This window comes from Corvus cornix, chromosome Z, assembly GCF_000738735.6.
Source record: "Corvus cornix cornix isolate S_Up_H32 chromosome Z, ASM73873v5, whole genome shotgun sequence".
NCBI lineage: Eukaryota > Metazoa > Chordata > Aves > Passeriformes > Corvidae > Corvus > Corvus cornix.
In genome coordinates, this window is record NC_046357.1 from 59,138,084 (window position 1) to 59,160,995 (window position 22,912).

General features: G+C 39.1%; 1 protein-coding gene across 10 annotated transcripts in view; it reads left to right on the plus strand.

The window, feature by feature from the left end:
• Positions 1–22,912, plus strand: part of ZDHHC21 (zinc finger DHHC-type palmitoyltransferase 21) — a 37,974-nt gene that overhangs the window by 2,381 nt on the left and 12,681 nt on the right. For 6 of the 10 annotated variants that reach the window (XR_005603917.1, XM_039567497.1, XM_010392957.3 and 3 more), the window contains 6 exons: positions 578–670; positions 6,214–6,412; positions 7,232–7,330; positions 9,936–10,047; positions 11,031–11,169; positions 19,646–19,762. Coding sequence is in view for 9 of the 10 variants with exons in the window: in XM_039567497.1 (XP_039423431.1) it covers positions 6,259–6,412; positions 7,232–7,330; positions 9,936–10,047; positions 11,031–11,169; positions 19,646–19,762 (621 nt within the window). In the remaining variant the exon portion in view is untranslated. Of the gene's footprint in view, positions 1–577; positions 671–702; positions 1,252–1,502; positions 1,659–6,213; positions 6,413–7,231; positions 7,331–9,935; positions 10,048–11,030; positions 11,170–19,645; positions 19,763–22,912 lie in introns of those variants that run through there. The other 4 variants (XM_019282048.3, XM_019282049.3, XM_019282051.2 and 1 more) reach the window with 4 other exon arrangements.

Here is a 22,912-nt window from a genome sequence, read left to right on the forward strand (position 1 = left end):
AGAACAAAATTATTTGAGGTCAGTGATCTCTTTTTTGACATTGTATTTGAAAGAGTAATAAATTCACTTTGTTTGTGACTTAAATTTTAATCTAGTACATTCTTCCTAGTTATCAGGTTTTGTACATTTTAGTTTTCTTTATTCCTCTCACTTTATATATTTATGCATGGTACATAAACCGTAAGAAGGGGAAAAAACTCACTTTGCCAGAGTAAGTCAATATATTAACATTGTTAGTTCACTGTTGCTGACAAAGTATTATGAGAAATACAAAACTTAATTTACCATTATAATGGGCATACAGGAAGCAAATATGTGTAATTGAAACATGCTGGCAGTAGTGCAGTTTTACACAGACCTTTCTTTTTACATCCTTTTGAATCTATATTAAAATTGTGAAATGGCCTAGAACTGAGATTTGAGGAATGCTAGTTAGAATTAACATGTCGTTTTGGAGACAGCTCTACTCAGTAAGGTGAGGTGTGAAAAATAGAATAGAAAGTAACCTATTACATGCTTCCTTTTGAACAAGTGATGATGGTTGGCTGTGTATCACACTATTTTCTGTCTCTTTCAGAAGATACAGAAGTCAGATGAAAAATCACCCTGTCTTGAGAGTGGAGCCTGTATTTGCATGGTTCTGACTTAATTGTGGCATTTGTTGTCTAAGGTACGGTTTGAAGGGTTCTGATGATTGTTTTAGATTTTTAATTTTAAAAGTCAACATGGTCATGCAGGCAAAAGTAAGTCACCGAGGGATAAAAACTTGGGATATATTTTCTTGATAGGCATTCTTACTGTTTTCTCCCGAATTTCTCTCACTGCTTATTGCTCGCACATGGTACTAGTAGGCCACTCAGAAGCAAATATTTCAGTAATTATATCTCTCTGTTTTGTTTGTTGAGCTGTTATTTCCCATTCTGAGGAAGTGCTGTGAAGTAATGGAATCTCTACTGCTCTGGTAAGATGAAAAACAGATGGATTCCTCAGTGGTCAGCAGTGCTTCTAGCTATGTTTGGTTATTTTGGCCTCTGTGTTTCTGTCAGTCTGCATTATTTTTCCCTTTGTAAATTAACGGTGATTACTCGCAGTCACCTTCTTGTCCTTCACGTGTTTGAAAGTAGTTTCTGAGATTGTTTCCTTCACCTTCCCAGGGAACAGGATGAGGCTAGTAGGCCTGTAGTTTCCTGGATCTCCTTCTTGTCCTTGAAAACAGGGTTGACATCCTCTAGCCTTCCTTAGGCTGGTCATGTATGTACCTCTACAAAGCCTTTTCTTGGAACTTCATATCCCCCATGTCATACCAGATTGAACTCCAGGAGGATCTTGGTTTCTCTAACCCCATCCTAGTGCACCTGAGTGATGTTCCTGCATCAGTTGTGTGCACACACTTGGTGCAGCCCCAATTCACCTTGGTTTGGTTGGTTATAAGATATCTGTTGTCCACATCTTCCTATGTCCTTTGCTTGCAAGCCCTGACCACCATTTCCTTTCTCATTCAGAGGTCACCACCTTCCTCTATCATCATGCCTAGTTTAAGCATTCCCTGAGCAGATGAACCAGCCTCTCAGAAAAGATGCTTTTACCCCGTGTAATTTCAGGTGGATCCTGCTCCTCTTCACCCTCAGTTCTTGATCTTCGTAGAAGGTTCTATGGACGTAAGTGCTACACAACTGCTGTTCATTTGCAGGTTCTGTCTACTTCTTAAGTTCTCCCCCTTCACCAGCAGCACGAATGAGATGCCGCTTGGCTACCAGGCTTAGGTCAACACCCTGTGAACCATGTAGTCATGCCTGATACACTTCTGCTCTGCCCTGGATATGTCCATGGTGCCCGAATTGAAGAGCAGCTGAGGGTAATAGTGTAAGGGCCAGACTACTGCCAGTCTCAGTAACAGCCTGTCCAGGACCCAGGCCCCTGGCAAGCAGCATACTTTGCCAGGTGACAGGTTGGGCCGGTGGAGGTGTCTTTGTCCCTGAAGCAGGAACTCACCACTGTTCCTTACCCCATCCTTCTCATACTGTCACTGGACTCAGGCAAAGATGGCTCAGAGGCTTTTTTGCACAGAGCTTCCTGTCCATGTCTGCTGCCAGGGCTCAGAACCTGTTCTGTAGATCAGAGCTGCAGGCAGAGCAGGAACCTTCCTCCTGGTGCTGGAGCTCAGAGGCTCCCAGGCTTTGCTTCATTCTGTGTTTTCATGTCCAGCTTGACAAGCTGAGGCTCTGTCTGCTTCTCCTTGTGTAGTGGGGTTCCGGTAGCTGCAGGAACATGGTGGGTCTGGTCTGTCTCCTTTTCAGCATCCCTGATATTGTACAGTCTGTTACAGGGGGGATACTGTAACACGATGTATCAAACCAGGAGGCCCATAGAAAGAAATATATATGGACCGATTCTTGGTAGATGTTTCTGAGATGTTTATTTCTCCAGCCGCATGGCCGGGATCTGCCCAGGAACTGCTCAATCCCGGGACCCGAGGGTCCTTGCCCGCGCAGGGGAACACAAACCAACCAATGGGGAACAAGGCTGACCAGGGGCTGGGAAACCCCGTGTCTGTGCCCTCAGGGCCCCTCTCCCAGGGCTACATGGCGGAGGGAGGAGACCCCAACATTTCACCCGTTTATTTTTAACAAAAAGAGATTTAAAACTTAACACTGAAAACAACTGGATAAACATAACAAGAACAGTTTTAAAATGATACAAGCCACCCTCCTGAATCTTTAAAAATGTCCAAACAGATTCTCTGGAACGTCTTAAGGCTGACAGAAGGGAGACAGGACTTTGTAGGGAAACTGATGCAGGAGAGGGTTTAATTTCTTCCCTCCCCCTTTTCATTCCCCCCTTGGCATTGGAAAGGGATTTTTGGGGAAACAGTTGGCAAAGGTATGGTTTTGTGAGGGAAACCATGGATGAAAAAACGGATTGGGAATACACTGGGGGTAATAGGACATAGGGTAAAAGGGAAAGGTGGGATTAGGAAAGGGAGACAGTAGGGGGGGCTTATAATGGAGATATTGTCTAACATGACTACGATTTTTTGCATATATACTGCCTTTTACAGGAACACCATCAGGCCCAGTGACCTCTGCTGCTTGTAACCCTTTTCTACCTTGCACAATTTTGAATTCCACCACCTCTCTATCTCCCAAGCTTGGGGATGCATTTCTCAGGGTTATTCTTTTTAATAGCAGTTCTATGAACGGATATGTCTTCTTGGTTGTCACATCTTGTTATAAAACCATAATTTTGTTTAACATTATACCACTTTACTATTCCTAAAATCTTAGCTACAATATTTTCCTTTTACCGAGTGGCTGCTGTTTTCTGTCTCACTGCGTTCTTGCTTTCTCTTTCGCTTGCTCCCGTGTTGGAATTGCCAGGGCTGCCGGGGCTGTCGGAGCTGCTCGTGCCTGCGCACTTTTCCCGGGGTCGCGTTCGGGGCTGTGCGGGCCAGGCCGGGCCGCGCCGCTCAGTTCTCCGTGTGTCACCTCCTCTGGTCGCAGCTTCGCTGCTGCTGCCGGGCGCTGTACCCACGTCTCGGCCGGGCCCCTGAGCGACGACCCCCCCGTGCCCTGCTCCAGCGCGCGTTTTGGCTGGGTGCGGCTCTGCTCTGCCACCAGCCGCCGCCCGCGCGCCGCCCCTCTCGGTTGGGCGTTCCCGGGGCTCGCTCCACCACGCGCTGCGCGGGGCCGGGCGGGCACCGCTGGTCTCCCCATTCCCGCCGCGCCTCGCTCCGCCACCGACACTGCAGCTCGCGTGGCTCCACCCGCACGCGGGAACTGCCTTACTGCTGCTTGGAGAGGGCTCGGTCCACGTGGCCTGGGTCGCACGGTCCCTGAGCCAGGCTTCCCTTCGCCAGGACACAGCTGACACTGCTCAACAGTCTCAGTAATTAAATAATATTCACGAAAATATTCTTCCATCAGCATATGTTTTGACTCAAAATTTAACTGTGTCCAAACAGTGTTCCAAAAGTCTTTGGTAAGAATTAAATCCCAAGAAACATAGAAAAAGTTCTTAAACAACCATGCCAGGAAGTGTTTCAGTTCTTTTTTGAGCTTGAATTAAGCTAAAATTTACAAATCGTTCAATAATCTTTTCAAGTTTAAGATAAATGTCCATATGCGGCTCTGAGAGCCAAGAGTCTTTCCACAGTTCTTCCATAGTTTAGATATGGAACAGCAAAACAAAATTAAGAAGAGGAATCCGAAGTTTCTAGGGTTTACTCACAAATCAGTTGCTTAGGGGTCGGTGACCGTTCTGCTCGCAATTCTCTACCATTTGTTACAGCAGGGATACTGCAACACAATGCACCAAACAAGGAGACTGTGGAAAAGAAATATATATGGACCGATTCTTGGTAGATGTTTCTGAGATGTTTATTTCTCCAGCCGCATGGCCGGGGCTCTGCCGAGGAACTGCTCAATCCCGGGACCCGAGGGTCCTTGCCTGCGCAGGGGAACACAAAACAACCAATGGGGAACGAGGCTGACCAGGGGCAGGGAACCCCCCAGAGACCCTCTCCCAGGACTACATGGCAGGGGGGAGGAGACCCCAACACAGTCTGCTCACCTTCTCCCACAACTTGTCTGCTTGATGAGACAGGTCCTTCATCAGTGCACATTTAGAAGTACATAAAATGGTTTTTTGTTCTAAAGCTGCTGGTTGCCGCAGCTAGCGTACAGATCAGATAGGTTAAGAACTAGCAGATTCAGTAGTATAATAACACATCATTTTGTGTCTGGAGTCTGTACATAAGTGTGTAGTGTATTAATACTATGTATGTAACAGCCAGTAGTGCGCATGTGCTACGTATTAAAAGAAATCATAGGCCTAAATAGGTTTTACGATTATTGTGAACTTAAAAACCAGTTTTAACAGCACAGCAGTTTTATTCAATATACAACATGGTTCTAAAAGCAAATGTTAGGAAATTCAGTATATTTTTAGCGTAAAAATAAATGTTTATTACTCTGCTATACTTGAATGGGAACACTGTTACATTAGAGGCTAGTGAACAAAGGGTTATGATAAATAATGTGAAGGAAAAGTGTGGGGAAAAGGCAGCTTGTTTGGGTCTGATTTTGATTAGAAATCTTAAAAATTAAGCAAAGAAGACATTAATTAAATTTATGAATAATATTAAGTAAGGAAATTTAGAATGCAATTGAGGACAGTCAAACATGAAACAAGTAAGCAAAACCCCTGGAACCAGAGATGTCTGACTGATGAACAAAATTTCAATGCAACAAGTAGAAGCTGAAAGGAATGAAAGAAATCCATCAGAAATGGACAAGATTCCTGAAACCCAGAAATTGGGGAAACTAATGAGTAGGAGAGTAGATTGGGATTTATGTGTGTGTTGCAATATGAAAATATGTGTATGAAGGTAGTCTGACAAAAAAAATAACAGTAGTAATCCCTCCCTTGAAAGTTGTGCTGAATAGTGGTTAGGACTTAGTGCTGTGTTGTTATGGAGATCAGTTTATGAAGCTCAGAAGTTCACATGGTAGGACTTGGTGGGGTTTCTTCAGTCTCAAACAAAAAGGAACCCAGCACACTAAAATGTAAGAATGGAAACCTTGAAGTTTTAAATGTGATTAATAGAAAAGGTTCTACTGTGTGATCCTTTTAGTAACCTGTGTGAAACATGTTGGGGTAGTGACTCCTTTCTCTCTTGGTTTGCTATAAATATAATGAAGGAGGTTTTTTAAGCAAGGAAAACCCAAATTCTTAGTGAAGCTTTTGTCTGTTTTAGTATAAAAGCTTTAAGAAAGCAATCATGAAATGTAGGGGGAAACTACAATAGGTAGGCAGGGTGAATCTTTGTAGAACATAAATCATTCCCTGTATTTCTTATTTGCTTTGCAAACTTTTTACTTTGATGGAAGGGTTTTCTTTGCTGCTGCCAGCTGACTGATAGTTGCTGCTTTACCTATTACTTAATTTCCCAGGTAGTGGTTTTACTTGCATCTTGGTGGTAAATACTGTTTTCTAGCCAGATACAACTAATTAATGAAATCATAAAATATTTTGCTACCTGGTGCTCGAAAAATGTATGTGAAATGTTTGTAAGTTTTTATGTAATTCAATAACTGTCAGGTTTTTTTCTTTCTTATTTGAATGTGTGAATTTGAATATATGAACCCTGTAGGTTGCGCTATACTAGTTAGTTTAGACTTCTTAAAAAATACATATTTTTATTTATCTCTTTAGGATTATCTTCCTGGGCTGTGACAATTTATTGCCTGTTTGTGTTCAATGGGGCAACGAATTCACTTTGTGGTTGACCCTCAGGGTTGGTGCTGCATGGGCCTAATTATCTTCGTGTGGCTGTACAATACAATCTTCATTCCAAAGGTCATCCTTTTTCCTCATTATGAAGAGGGAAATATTTCGGTTGTGGCAGTTTTGTGTAAGTCCTTTTAACTTTTTTCTACTAATAAAATAGTGTCTCCACTTAACATATATATATGATATAGTTTTATATATATATATATATATATATATATATATATATATATATACAAATTTTCTGTTAAATAAAAACTAGGGTGAAAGATAAAGACAAAAGGTGAGATAAAGGCTAAGAGTAGTGGGATGTGTCCTATGTTTTTGTGTTCTGGCAAGCTGAGACACCATTTCAAAGGTGTTGTTGTAGAACTTGTTTTTGTAGAAACCGGTGAAAAGCCTGCATGTGGCTTTCAGGTCCTGTACTTAGAACTTGTTGACAGGATTTCGGGTCCACATCTCTCAGTGCCTGTCAGAGTTTGGGGTTATAGTACTGATGACTGGCAACAAACTAAATTTTGTTAGCTTTGTCATACGTGCCTGGGTGGGTCAGCTCATATGAGTTTTGCTGATAGGTTTTCTGGGGAAAAGGCTTGAATTATGGCTGGAACAAACTTCGAAGTGAAAATGCACTATTGGGAATGTCTTTCATATTGAGGCTTTGAGGTGTGGAATGATTGGTGTTTGTGTGGTGAGACAGTGGATGAGCTTCTCAAAAACAGTGGTACAGTCATAGTAGCACCTGCTGGTGCTACCGGAACTGTTTACTGCTTTTTTCACTCTGTTTATTGGGGAGTACTTAATGTTAGTATCAAAAAAATACCTGGAATTGAATGAGAAGGCTGAGTATTTTCCAACTCAGTTCTGGAGCAGCTATATTTTTGATGTAGTGTACTTTGTACATCTGAAAAAGACTAACAAATGCTTATTTATTTTTTTTTAGGTTATTACTTCTGCTCATTGTTTTGTATAGCTTCATTATTTAGAGCTTCAGTAGCAGATCCAGGAAAACTACCTGAAAATCCAAAGATACCAATTACAGGTACATTAAATTGTTTCTATATAATTGAATGAAAGTTATTTTATATCCTCAAAATAGTTAGGAATAAATTTGACTCTGTGGGATTTAATGGAAACCATGAGCTGTCCCTACTGAATAAAGTTAGTATGTCGCTGTTTTTAAGTTGTAAATTTCTAGCACTTTTCCTTTTGTAATCTCAAAACTTCATTTTCTAAAACTTACATTCTACCAGAAAGTTCAGTTATTTAGGACCTTCTGCTAGGAAATTCTTCCACAGGAAGAATTTTTTTACATTTTAGACTTTCAAACATACTGCATATGCTACTAGCTTAATAGTATTTAATGAAAAATGTTTAGAGATGGCTAGTTATTTTAATTCTAAGTAAATTTATATGATGTTGAAAATGGTGGTGGAAGGTAGTCCTATGCTGGATTTTAGCCGTGTGGTACCTACTCTTTTTTTTCCAGAGTCTTATGTTTGTATGGGCTTTTAACAAAAAAACCAAACCATGGTGCTGGTTACATTGCATTTCTATAAGGTAGCAACTTAACAGGGCAAGTCCTTTCTGTCCTTGTAAATTTATCTCACAATTCCTGTATGGTATCCAGTGCTCCAGAAGTTGGAGGAAATTTAAAACCTTAAGGGTTCTCCACAGAGAAAGACAGTATTTGTATGAACTGTTAGGTGCTATTATCTAATGCATAGAGCTTTTACGTAAGAGTTTAGAATGGAGTAGGGCTGTTAAACAGCATGAGCTTTGTCACAATAACAGATAACACCTCATGAATGAAGAAAATGTATCACATGCAGTGAGGGTGAATACTTCAGTCTTCAGATGTGGTTAATGCCCAGAATAAAATTTTGCACTTCTTCCTGATGTTACCGAAAATCTAGGATGATGTGTTTGGAAACATGATCTTTTTAGCCTTAGTGCTGATGGTGTGTTGTGCATGAAGTAGGCAGCTGATAGTAGAAGGAGGTGTATCTCCCTGGGGTTCAGATGTGTCAACACTAACTGCAGAAAATCCCATGCCAGTGTTCTTTCTGCTTCTGGCAACTGATCCTTTGATCCAGTAAACTGTAAGGTGTCAGACTTGGATTCTGGAGTCAGAGTTTTTGCTGGAGGAAGAACAACATGGATTTTGCAACCTGAGTTGGAGAATGAAGGCACTCAGAACAGTTATAGACAGTTATATTTATATTGGAATTTTAATTTACCTTCAAAATACCAGGACCAGTGCAAAATCCATTTGTAGAAAAATGTTGCTTTCTAATTTAAGGTATCTCTTAGAATAGCCCTCCAACCTTTGCATGCTCCATTCAGTCCATATGGCAGTGATATTTTATATAGGTACTTCTGAAGGTGAAACGTTTAGGCTAGGTCATGATATTTTGATTTGGTGTGTCGTATATCAAGGGTTTCATACTTTTGGAAGTAGCATTTCATTTATTCTTATATCCTCCAGGTTGACAGGAGGATATGTTTTTGCATAGTATAAATTGTATTAAAAAATGAGTTGGGTGTTTCTGAACTCTGGTGGTAGCTACCCTATTAGTGAGTGACACCTTTGTGACACTGGATTTATAGGAACAGATTGTAAATCAGTTTCCATCTGTCATTATTGCTAGTTTAATGATCTCAGATACTGGGCTTCTTTACTTCCAGTGTCCAAATGTTATTTTGCAGCAAGGAAGACCAGATTAGAGCTACCTGCATATGGCTCAGAAGTGCTAAATATAAGTTTATTTTGTTTACATAGGGACAGTGTTTTACAGTCCAAAATTTCAGAATGCCCTACTGTAAATATTAAGCTTTTTTTCCTTTTTTTTTTCCTACCCCTGAAATACAAGAAATATCTGTGCCTCAAGAAAAGTTTATTTAGGTAGGAACAAAGTTGAGCAGTTGAAGTATTTAAGTTTCTCAGTTGTCCACCTGTTTTTCTTAAAGACAGAAAATAAATGCTTTTGTGACTGGAATTAATGTCAGTGTTAATCTTATATGTTTCAATATAATTTGAATTTTCATTTTCAAAGAATTCCTCTAATTTGGATGGTGCAATTTGAGATAAATAATAGCAAAGATGAGCAATAGTAGCTCCTGGTACTTTCAGCTACTCTGTACCTCTGAAGATTAGCTTTTAAAAGATTAGTCCTTTAAAACATGTCTGTAAAATGCTTTGAGCAAGAAGATGCTCCTGGAGTGTTCATTGTGTGTCATATTTTAGTTAGCTAGCAGTACCACTATTTCCTCAGGAGGTTCTGGAATGACAGCGAGATTGTATCATGATTCTGTCTAGCAGATAATTCTTTTCAGAGTAGAAACATAAGAAAATAATTGAGTTACAGTATTCCTTGTTTGAGTGACAGCTTTTGTACTGTAATAATTACTTTGTAGAAATTTATAGGAAGAGAGAATGTTTTGGAGAAGGAAACTGGCACAGAGTAGCGGTAATATCTTCCAGTTTAATTAAGGTCACAGTGGGAAAAAGATTTTTATGTGGTGCTTATTCTTCTCAGATCATAGTAAGATTCTTTTTTTAATTAGAATCACAAGCATACAGATTTATTATGAGCACACGCTACTGAGTTTGACTCTCTCTAATGTGTCTTTACATTTTCACCTAGAACGAGAATATTGGGAGTTATGTAACAAATGCAATATGATGAGACCAAAGCGTTCACACCATTGCAGTCGCTGTGGACATTGTGTGAGGAGGATGGATCACCACTGTCCATGGTAAAACTAGCACATTTCTTCTTATAGTCTGCTGTTGTTGTAGTGAATAATTTTTAACTTTGTGGTCTTGACTGCTGTTCATTTGTCCTAATTAATTTGTGCTTAATCATTTAGGCATTTAAAGCTGGGAAATAATAAATTTGAGCTTTCATATGTCAACCTGTAAAACTCAGAGTAAGTGAAAATAAGCGTTTCAAAAGTAGTTTCAAGGTATCATTTCCAGCAAGACAAACTGCGGAGGACAGAACTGACATCAGGATTCCCTTATATTGATTTAGCCATTTTTAAAACTACCTTTTTTGTCAAGTTATTGCTACTTCAGAAAATAGTACTAGTATAGTGCTTCTGTCGTTCTGGCTTATCTTGGTACTGATGTCTGTGCCAATGCTTGTATGAAATTGCATCCACGTAACTTCTGTGAGGCAGACTATGCCCCAATTTCAAAGGTTTTTGATCTTGTACTTAATATAGCTAGAATCCTTGTGTTTCCTTTACTCCTTCATGCTGGAGTATGTAGAAGGAGTTTCTGAATAGGGATGCTATTGTCTTCTGTACCTTTGGTTCATTTCTAAGTCATATTTCTTTGTTATTGGGGTAGCCTGTGATCACATTTATTTTAAAACATTTATTTGCATTGTCAGTTTTTTGACTCTCTGTAGTTCACAACCTCTGAAATGTGTTGAGTAGCAAAAGATAAGACATAGTACTGGGAAATTTCACAGACTTTAAAAAAACAATTTTATTACTAGAGTTCTTAAAGTTGCAGGAGTATCTTTGTTATATGAAAATACAGAGAAATATGTCTCTTGTTCTAAACAGTGATCTCAGTAGTGCAACCTACACTTTAAGTGGTAGTGCAAGGGATCCAGTAGTTCTTATGTTTGCTCCATAAGTAATCATAAAATCTTCTATTCACGGTATCATTTTAGTGTTAAAGTATTTGTGTTTCTGTTTTTATATATACACACTTTATTTCTCTGCAGGATTAATAATTGTGTTGGTGAAGACAATCACTGGCTGTTTTTACAGCTGTGTTTCTACACCCAGATCCTTAGTTCCTATACACTGATACTTGATTTCTGCCATTACTACTACTTTTTGCCTCTGAAAAAGGAAAACTGGGTAAGAACCTGTTTCCTCTGTGGAGCAAACGAATAGCTAGTATTGCAATGTAATTTGTTTTGGCTTCTACTTACTACACGTTTCTGATGGCTCAGTTGTTGACAGTGAATAGAGTTCAACTAGCTGTTTGTTATTAAGTAAGCAAACTGATTTATGGTAAGTAACAAAATATTTTTATTAAAGGGTGTATGATTTCTGTGTTGAAAACACACTAATTTTCTTAGAAATCTAGGAAAGGACAGAACCAGTTAGATTTCTTTGGAAGTGATTATGAGTACTGGGAAGAAGTAAGGTAACTACTTTAGATGTATTCAAATTTTCTTTTATTTTCTCTGAAGTAGATTTATGCAGAATATATATCTATCCTAATATCCTGTTTAAGAAAGCTGATATTGCTTTTTTAAGAAAGGAGAAAAACACATGAACATTCTGCAAGGGGAAAAATATACATTGGTTTTGTAGCAGTATTTTCTGTTGCTTTGAAAAGGTTATGTGGGTTAAGGGAGAATTAAGTTTGGTTTGTTTTATATGGACTATATATAAATAGTTATGGTATTTCCATGGCTTGTCCTCAGTAAAAGGCAGTTGTACACACAGAGAAGATGGACTTACAGACTGGAGTAGAGTAAAAAATTAAGGAATTTCTTGCATTAAGAAACTTGCATTGTAAAGTTGATGTGTCTGGTGCTCATTTATATCTATTATGTGTAATACTCTGAATATTGAAGAGGTTTGCTTGAAAGTTGCTCAGTGCTTAAAAGTGCCAGAACAGGAAAGTTAGAACTCTATAAGAAAACTGTTATGCCATCTTGCTCATGAAGAAGCATAAAAACTTCTAGACAAAATCTGAAATGAACTTTGTATTTGTACTGGACTATAACAAATACAATTACACTAAAGAGAAAAACTTAGAAAACACATTTAAAATGTTTTAAAAATTAGGTAACATTGCCAATGTTGTAAGTGAAGAGAATAAGATTATCTCAGATATTGATAGTGCATTCTAAATTTTGTGGAGATTTTTTCCAAATACTGGGGTGTGGCAGATTTTTTAATTCTGTTGATATGACACCCCAGCATGTTCTCTGCTGGTGGTGTCATACTCATCTTTCCAGGCTACTGGAACCTGACTTTTCATTGTGGGTAAGGCAAGTCCTATTTTCCATTATTTTGAACAACTGAAGTTTGTCATACGACTTTGTATCCTACACTATATAAGAATTTCACTTTGCGAAAAATTCTGCTTCTGGAAAAGGATGGGGCATAGTCTTCCAAGCTTCCTATTTGTTCCTGTATCAGTCTGAAGTGGATGTGATGTTCCTATAAAAGTGTATGTGAAGATGATGGGGCAAAGGAGAGCTGCAAGTGTAGGAAGACTGTATTCCTTGGATAATCCAAAACTGATAAAAGTGCTATATTCAAATTCATAGATGCCAACTTTTTATTATATGGAATATACCAAAGTTGAGGATTTTTGTAAATCTTCCTTCAAAAATTTTTACTCTAAAGGGATTTAATCATTTTTGTCCATCTACATCAATACTTCCATTTAAGTAATTTAAGATACTCTAGAAATATGGAACAGAAAAGAATTTGCTGTGTTCTTGGAGCATCTTTCCATAGGCACTGAAACAGACTTGTAAGCTTCTAGTAGTATTATGTCATGGTAGGCTATTCTCTTGTTACTGTGAATGGTCCCTGAATGTATTATGTATAATTACACTGTGTTAGGTAATGAGCCGAAGTTCTGTCTGTTAACCTTGCTTTTTAAAAGTAGTATGAAAGGTAACCAGGTTATTTGCTTGGAGCTGGTCTGTGCAAGAGAGGAAGAGGGAAATCTTGTTTACTTCAGATGTTTTACAGTACCTAAAGAGGTGATAATAATTATTAATGATGACAGTTCATAAAATGAATATGAATATGTATAAAACTTGTTCTTGCCAGTATAACTGGATTCATATGAAGTCTTTTGGAGAGAGGCCTAATTTTAATATCTACCCTTTGATAGGCGACAGGTTAGGAGGCGGAATACATGTGCAACAATTATTTTAATTAATTTAATTTTAACAATTATTTTTATGTGTTTGCCCGAAGAGTGGATCAGGTTTCTGTGTTTGGCTGCCTAAGTATAAAGAGAGTTGTGGAAGAAATTGAGTACTTTTTTCTGTTTAGTTTTGTTTAGTTTTACCTGCGGTTTTTTTGGCTTTATCAATTTCTATATGTAGACACTGCAAATGACACTCTTCCTTTTAAAAATTGGATCTGTGTTATAGCATACAGTATTCTGTTCCCCAGAGAAATAATATGTTTATATGATATAGGAAAACAGCAGACACAGCAGGTCTGGTCTGTTCAGACCTTTGTTAAGTATAGCGTAACACTGGATAGTATTCAGCTTTCTCAGTTTTTCAGCTGCAGAACTGGAGAGCACATAGTGAAGTAGAGAAATCTAAAAATAGTTTGTTGGCATGACTAGTCAATATATCTGCCTGTAAGATGACACCAGAGTCCCATGAAGCTGATTTTTTAAAATGTTGCTAAGGATGTGATACCCTATAGCTTTGTGCTGCCGAACAATTTGTCAGAACTATGTATTTTTGACACCAGATGAACAGGACCAGTGAGAAGGTTGACTTAGTAGTAGTTAGGGTTTTAGGTGAGCATCCAGAAAGATTCTTTTTATCTTTGTAGATTAATTAAACCTGAAGTACCAGCGCATCCCCAGAGTGCAGTACCTTCAGCCTTTCACAGAAGCGCTGTTCTGTGTAGAAATTATGGCTGTAACTGAGAGCTTACATTTTCTGAATTGACAGGGACTAGTGTTTAGCACAGATTCAAAGAACTGGATGACTTTTTTCCTAAACAGCCATCTGGAATAAGCTTATTCTTGCTCATTAAAAATACTTATGAATTTTTTGGCAATGTGCCTTCATCTGAATTTTTATTCTTCGGGTATAAAGTAGTACATAACACAGAAGCTGTAGAATTAAAATTGCTTTTAGTGCTGTTGTGAAATAATAATTTTACTACAGTACTGATTAATGCATTGTGCAGATTTGATCAGCATGTTAGTATCTTTTATCTGAATCAAAGTTGTGTTCTTATTTTTAAAGGGTCAGGAAAGAAAACCCCAAAAAGTTTTAATTAAGTGTTCCGAGTTTAGGGTGATAGCTTTAAAGGTAATGGAGGAAGCCATTTCCATAGAGATGAAATCTTTCAGCTTCACCTCCTGCTGCAGAAAATTGCTTCATAGTATTCTTTGTTCTTGTAATTTATAAACTGCCAGAAAGAGATTGTGGTTGTTGCCTCTGTTTGTCCAGCAGGAGGAGTGCAATTACTGCTAGAAGTAAAGGAGAGGGTAATTAGATTGACTACGTGGGATGATAGCCCAGGAAAAATAGATAGTTTGAGTAAAATCATCGTATTAGTTCTTCTGCAAGCTTTGGTGATTTTCAGAGGCTAACACAGGAATAGTCTTCATTTTACATCTTCATGAAAAATATCAATGTCAGGAAGCCTGTATCTTTTGGGAAGTAGTCAATCTTGTGAGTAGTGAGATGATAAGAAAAAATACTAGACTTCTCATCACTACATAGTTGTTCTCTCCCTGGCTGTGCTGGCACAGATTCTAGATACAGCTGGTCAAACTGCAAAAGTAAAAGGTTTGGCAGTATATTTACGTTATTTATAGAAGGCTTTTAATCTTTTAAGCAAAAGAAATTCTGCTGATACATTCTGTTTCCTAGAAATGTTGCTACAATAATTGTCATAGCAGAATCCCCTGACATACAAAAACCCTAGGCCCCTTTGCTCTGGTTTAGTTTTATTTTGTTCCTGTTTCTGCAGTTAAAAATCTCTGTATTTGACTTCAGAAAAGGATTTTTTTGCAGGAATATTAATATTATGCATTGACTAGTACTAACTAAAATCTGGAAATATGTATCATCCAAAGTTCATTTATACTGTAAAGAGAGTCTAAAGGAAGCCTTTTCTCATAGAATCATGAAATTATGTACAGGATGGGAGAGTTTTTAAAAAAATGAAAACATCAAAATTTTCCTTCTCAGCATTCTGCAAAACGAACCCAACCCTGCTCTCCTACAGTATAGTATAAGGACAGTACCTGAATACTGATTGAATTAAGTCCTTCCTCTTTCTTCCTACAAAACCTGCGGTCTATATTTTTTAGTTTGCTTTCTGGAAAGCCTGGCTTTCTTTTGTATTCTACACTGGTTTTGTGATAGCCAAGTCAATAGACTGACTTCATCATCAGGCTGGGGTGGACATCCCAGGCATTTACAATTGAGCACAGACAAGCAGGTTAGCATGTGTTACGTAATATATCGTTCCCGAAGAGAAAAATGAGGTATCTTAATATATTTTCTTGTGTATTCATCTCTCTGTGTGTCATATTTCAGTAAAGAATAAAGATTGAATAAATCAATCGTCCATTATAAGTGAAAAATTATGAAGATGGTCTCTTCTAGAACAGATACAATAGTCCTGTGTTTCCGGCTGAAAGCTCTGTCCTCAGTACAGTGTGCTGCTTTAAAGGAATACTATAAATCCTTGAAAACACAGCTAAAGAAAGATTAGGGAAAATGTGGGGATACTGCTGAATCAGATGGGCTACCTGGTGATGGAAGACACAGAGAAGGCTGAGTAACTGAATTCCTTCTTTGCCTCAGACTTTACTGCTTAGGCCATCCTTCAGGAAACCCAGACCTTGGGGACAAGAGGGGAAGGCTGGAGAAAGGAAGACCTGCCCTTGGCCATAGAGGGTTTGGTTAGAGATTGGCTAGGCAGACTTAAATCTATGGGCCCTGATGGAAGGCACACATGGGTGCTGAGGGAGTTGGCAAATGTTGTTGCTAAGCCCACTCTGCATCTTCTTTGAAAAATAATGGAGGAGAGGTGCCTGATGACTGGAGGAAAGCCAATGTCACTCCCATCTTCAGAAAGAGCAAAAAGGAGGAGGCAGGAAGCTACTGGCCAGTGAGCCTCACCTCCATCCCTGGAAAGGCAATGGAACAGATCACTCTGGAGGCCATGACCAAGCACATAAAAGAAGAGAAGGTCATCAGGAGTAGTCAGGATGCACTCACCAAAGGCAAATCATGTTTGACCAATCTGATGGCCTTTTGTGATGGCATGGCAAGATGGGTCAATGAGGGGAGAGCAGTGGATGTTGCCTACATTGACTTCAGCAAGGCTTTTGACAGTCTCCCATAACATCCTCGCAGGTAAGCTCAGGAGATGTGGGTTAGAGGAATGGACAGTGAGGTGAATCAAGAACTGGCTGAAGGCAGAGCTCAGAGCGTTGTCATCAGTGGAGCAGAGTCCAGCTGGAGGCCTGCAGTCAGTGGTGTTCTCCAGGGATCAATACTGGGACCAATCTTACTGAACTTGTTTATCAAAAACCTGGAGGAAGGGGAACTGGGGGGAGTGGCTGACCCACCTGAAGGCTCTGCTGCCATTCTGTGGGACCTGGATCAGCTGGAGGGTTGGGCAGAGAGAAACCTGATGAGGCTCAACAAGGGCAAGTGTCAGGTCCTGCACCTGGGGAGGAGCAGCCCCAAGTGCCAGCACAGGCTGGGGCTGACCTCCTACAGAGCAGCCCTGTGGAGAAGGACCTGGGACTCTGGGTGGATCACAAGCTGTCCATGGGCTGGCAGTGCCCTTGTGGCCAGGAGGGCCAATGTCATCCTGGGGTGCATGGGGAAGAGTGTGGCCAGCAGGTCGAGGGAGGTGATCCTCCCCCTCTACTCGGCCCTAGTGAGGCCACACCTGGAGTTCTGTGTGCAGTTCTGGGCTCCTCAGCACAAGAGAGACAAGGAGTTACTGGAGAGGGTTCAGTGGAGGGCCACAAGGATGATCAGGGGTCTGGAGCATCTCTCTTATGAGGAGAGACCGTGGGAGCTGGGCCTGTTTAGTCTGGAGAAGACTGAGAGGGGATCTCATCAATACATACAAATATCTCAAAGATGGGTGTCAGGAGGATGGTGCCAGACTCTTTTCAGTGCTGCCCAACACTGATGTTGGATGAGGAGCAATGGCCATAAACTCAAGCACAAGAATTTCCACCTCAACATGAGGCAGAACTTCTTTGCATTGAGGGTGGCAGAGCACTGGAACAGGCTACCCAGGGAGGTTGTGGAGTCTCCCTCTCTGGAGACATTCAAAATCCATCTGGATGCATTGTGTCACCTGCTCTAGGTGACCTTGCTTTGGCAGGTGGGTTGGACTGGATCCTCAGAAGTCCCTTTCAACCCTAATGATTCCATGTTTCTGTGAATTGGGTTTGTTCATTCTGGAAAAGAGAAGGCTTCCATTACCTCAGGGGAACCCACAAGAAAGAGAGCATGTATGTAGTGGCAGGACAAGGGGGAATTGCTTCAAACTGACCTACTGAGAGTAGGTTTAGATTACATATTAGGAAGAAATCTTTTACTCAAAGGCTAAGGAGGCACTGGAAGAAGTTGCCCAGAGAATTTATTGATGCCCCATCCCTGGAAGTGTTTAAGGCCAGATTTGATGGAGCTCTGAGCTATCTGCTGTAGTGAAAAGTGTCCCTGTCCACAGGGCGGTTGGGACTAGGTGATCTTTAAGGTCCTTTCCAACACAGACCATTCTGTGATTCTGTGATCTTTAGTGTGAAAGGTCTATCCTTTTTTGTACCTCTAGTTTAACATGGGTTAAAAGTCGGATGAAAATGCAGCCTCCCTTCCGTGAGCTAGGATTTTCTTTTGTCATATGTTAAGTGACGGATCTTTTTCATGCTGAAAATGATGTTCAAGAGAAGGAACTCATTTAAATTAAGGTTGGAGGGGGAGCTAATGGTGGAGTGTGATACTACATTCAGAATGTAACTTTGCATTGGCACTCTTCTATTTTTCTGTGTCACTCTTGAGCTTGAATACATCAAAACATTTCTAATATAATAAAACATACCAATGAAGATATGAAGAAGTAGTATTTTACAACTAGTTGAAGTTGTGTCTTACCTTGCTTTTTTTTAAAGCTTTCATTAGCTAATGGAAAGTGAAATAAAGTATAGTATGACTGGTTTTATTTGGAGTTGATTTATCTTTGAATTAAGTCATTAAATGAGTAAGAAGAGTTAAAAAAGTGGAAATTAATATATTTTCTACAGTAGCAAGAAAGGCCAGTATTAACAAGGGAGGGGGAGAGGGGATGCATCATTACAGTTCAGAAAAGACTGCTGGGGATTTTTTTGTTTTAGCTGCTTAACTATTTTTATACTTAAACTATGATTTATACTTGCTCATTAAATACTGACTTTCTTCACAGCTTTAGTAGGCAGTCTAAACTTTTTTTCCTGGGTTTATATTTTGAACTTTCATGGAAATTATTTAAATGAAAAATCAGATTTTTTTTACTAAACATAATTTGCTTTAACTATTCTCTGTTTAATTAAAACCCGCAATCTGTCTTCCTCAAATCAACACTTCCTCAAATAAGTTGTTGTTGTTGTTGTTGTTGTTTGTTTGTTTTTCATTCAGTTCTCTTCTATATTCTGGTTGTAATTTAAAGTTTACTTGAAAGATTTGATACTTTCCTGCCATGATCTAGCATCTGTAAGTGGAAAAACAGATGTGTATATTCAAAAGACAGCCTTAAGAACATAACTGTAACTTGCAAATAAGAGAATGGGGTCTGAACTTGAGTACATGTAATGTAACTGCCACGTAAAAAGGTTCTGTGATAAAAATAAGGTGCTCTATCCTTTGAAGACATTACATAACACTGTCTAATGCTTCTCATATATTCCGCTGGATGAGAACATGCTTTCCAATGCAGCTGATCAAATACACCCATATTCCTCTGTATCCTGAAGCATCTTTACTGTGCATCCAAAGTGACAGTAATCCACTCAAGGCCAAAATTTAAAAGTTGGAGATAAGTTTATGTTGGATAATAGACAGCACTACAGTGAGAACAATGCAGATACTTGGACTTTGAAGGTATAATCTTCAAGAGTTAAGCTTGGAGTGTTGTTTATTTTCTTTCAAAAGACGTGTTGTAAAAATGAAACGTGCTATGCGTGGTACTTGAGGTATGAGAGTCTTAATAAATCAGACTGTTTAACAGAGTAGTTTTCCTGTCTTATGTAGCTTTTGTGCAGCAATCTGGCACAGTTTGAGATGAAAGATTCAGAAATAATCCAATCGAACTTGATCTTTTCCCAAAACCTCAACTACTTGTAGGAGTTTTTTTAACATTCTGTCAAAATAAACTGCCAGCTGTTAACATGTATAAAGAAAAGATTATTGGTTTCTACTTTTAAAACATAAATAAATATATCCATGATGTGTAGCTCAAAATCCAATATTTGCCTTCAGCTTTTAGTTTTTGAGAACACCTCTTACACCTTGCATCTAGTATTTCCACTTGGTTCAAAGACTAATTAAGTTGTAGCTGCTAAAGTCTCTCTTTTCTTTCTGTCTTGTTCTAGGATGTGTTTGTATTTAGACATGAACTTGCTCTCCTAAGAATATCTGCCTTCATGGGTCTAATAATACTAGGTGGAATAAGTCGACTCTTTTACACTCAGCTAATGGGTATTTTCACTGTAAGTACCTAATTTTAGAAGTATATATTAGTTTTATTTTCAGTACAATTAGTCAAAGCAGAAAAGCAGATTGCATTTAAGGGAAGACTAGAAAAACACACTACAAGGCACTTGCTTGATATGTGCTCTGTCAAGCCTCTTGACACCAGTGAAGTCTGAGAAGCTTTCCAACAAACAAGTGTCTAATAATTTCACCTTTCAAGTCAGTTTCCTGATTTTTATTAGTAAAATAAACTCATACCTTGTCCTGGAATTGTGCAGTATACAATGTATGTAGTTGTGTGTTTTTTGTTTTCATTTTAAACTCCTGTGTACCCTGGTCAAAATTATGTGACAGTGAGGCTCACTAAGAAATCAAATTTTGAGAACACACCCTCTTTGTTAAGTATTTTGATAGATATGCTTATGTTCATCTTTTTATTTGCTAAACTGTAGAATGTAATAATGTGCAGTTTACAGTCGAGATGCATATTCTGCATTTAGAGATGCAAAGAAAAAAATCTACTGCATAGATAAATTTTCCAGTTAAATGGATTTAACTGGAATTTGGTAGTGTAATAAATATGTACAACAAACAAGCTATTTTTGGCGTAACGTCCTGTTCTGTACATTAGAAGTTAATAGGTGCCAAGAAATTCGTTAAAGTTATCTTGAGAATCCATACAAATATTTAAAATACTGTTCAGCACTACAGAGAGAGTACTTTAATTGGATATATACATGCTGAAAGAGTCTATGATGTTGCCTGCTGAACTTCTTTTTAAAGGCAGTAACATTCAAGATGGCAGCATCTTTGTGACTACAACTGTTTGAGATCTGCCTGATATTTCATTTTGGAATTACGAAGGTTTGCACAGTATTAACCTTTGTAGGTACAGAATGGAAAACCTCCTAACTGTATTGTGTAATTCTTTTGTATGGAATAAAGGCAAAAAAATTACTCTATAGTTTTTAATGACATTAAAGCAATATTACTGCTTTATGGTTTTACTGTATTAGCTTTACATAAATTTACTGCCTTTTTCTGTTATGATAGCTATACTGTCTATTATTATTCCCCAGCTGCTCTACCAGGCTGCCTCCTTCTTACTCTTAACTCCCAGGTCAACAGATTTATGCACCTTTACTGTGTGCCTGATTTCTGTTCCAGGGTCTTGTTGACAGGTTTTCTCTTCCCTGTTTAAATGTTGGCACGTGACCTTTATGTCTGCGTCATCTAGAACTGGCATGTTTTTCTAGACCAGCACTGTGGTGGCTATCTAGCTGAAGTGATGAATTCTGCTCACCCATAACAGGAGAGACAGAGACAGAAACTCAGTGACCCTAATAGTTCAGATACTGAAATATGGATGTCTTTTTAGTTTCTGTTAAATGGATATGTACAAGAAGGATCAGAAAACCCATGTGATCAGTACTGAACTAAACCACAGACAGGATATAGAAGGGAAAAAGGAACAGACCTTAAGTCTATCATTCTGTTCTGTGTGCTGCCAGAAGCTGGACTAAATTTTAGCAGTGACCATCAGCATCCATTCAGATGCTATTACTGGATGTAAAATAAGACCTCTCAGACTGAACCTGTTTCTGTCAGATACACCTGGAGCCTGGGACATTTCTGTTCTGACAGAGGATACCAACTGTGCTGCCACTGCAATAGGCATGATGAATGCCTAGTTGTAAATTCACTGTCCTGAGCCTTAACACTTTCAGGCTGCTGTAAAATCTTTTCTTTCTCTGTCAGTTATATAATATACTGTGAAGTACATTCACTTACAGAACTGGCAGCTACTCTGGAACAGGTGTGGGCTAATAGCATTTTCAAGTCCAGTTTTTCTGCTGAAATGATAATTGCTGAGCTGCAGTATGCCTAGACACTCTCTTCTGTTGACTTTGCCAAACTTCATGAAACAAACATACTCCAGTATTGTCGATGTGGATGGTCTGTGAGAGGCAGATGCTGAAAAGTACAGATCTTCATTAAGGCCTCTCACTGCACCCTACCTGTCCCCCCAGTAGCAGAGGGGCTATTGTCATATGGACAGTTTTTAGGCTTGATGGGATTGCTGGGGAAGTAAAAATCCGTTACTGGTATATCTGAAACATTAATTCATTCACACCATGTGGATGCTGTTGCACTTACTCACTGAACATAGGTCGTGTAGTCCATCCCCCAGTCAGAGCATTTCATACCAGCAGGACAATCATCTTCTCCCTTTTCATTCCCTTCTTCGTAAGTACAGAATTGGCAAGAATAAACTATACAGTCATTATGAGGAAATCTGCTTGGCAACAACCAGTCAGATTTCAAACAAAGCAAGTCTGTTTGGTACAGTTGTGCTTAGTCTGCAAGTGGTGTCAGAAACTCCTTCTGTGCAAACCGTTTTTGATTGCCAGCATTCTAGTGTGGGGACTTGCTTCCTGTGTAACCACTGACATCTTTGGCTAGCAATGGGCCTGTGGTGGTAGAGTAGGGAACAATGCAACTGGTGCACCCACCCAGAAGCTGAGCACATTGAGTGTGCAAGATATTCATGTCCTGTAGAAGCAATGAACCATGAACAGTAAGAAGCAGTGATGTTTCTACTGTGTGCTGTGCTGGAGTTACAGTTCAGCATCTAACCTTCCTGTGTAAATTAAACAAATTGTATCTGAAATGAGCTCTATATTAAATATGGAATTAGTGATGAAATTAATTTAGTATAAGGTATAGATCAAAACTTAATAGCAGAACACAATCATTAAACTGTAGTAGTGCAGACAAGGTTAAGTTGAAAGAAACTTAAGATTCTTGGAGGCATGGATATGCACAGTTAAGGCATTCATGTCATATGAATTGCTCTGTAGCTATTCTTGAAAGCATTAATTTCAGTGATTGCTGAAGCTGCCTAGAGTGTGCAAGGGACAAGAGCATGAGCCTTTTGAAAAAGGCAAAGCAACTCTTGTGCTAGTATGGCAGAACAGGTAATACACATTTTTGTAGTTTATGCTCTTGTGCCTGTTCTTGCAGTTTAACACCTACCAAGATTAATTCCACAGCTCCTGGAAAAACAGCTGGTTTTGAACAGTTGAGACAATAAGTGTTGCAGCCCTGTGATCTGAATTTTGGTGGAGTCCAGCAGGTTAAGGTTTGTTGGTGTTTAACATTACTAT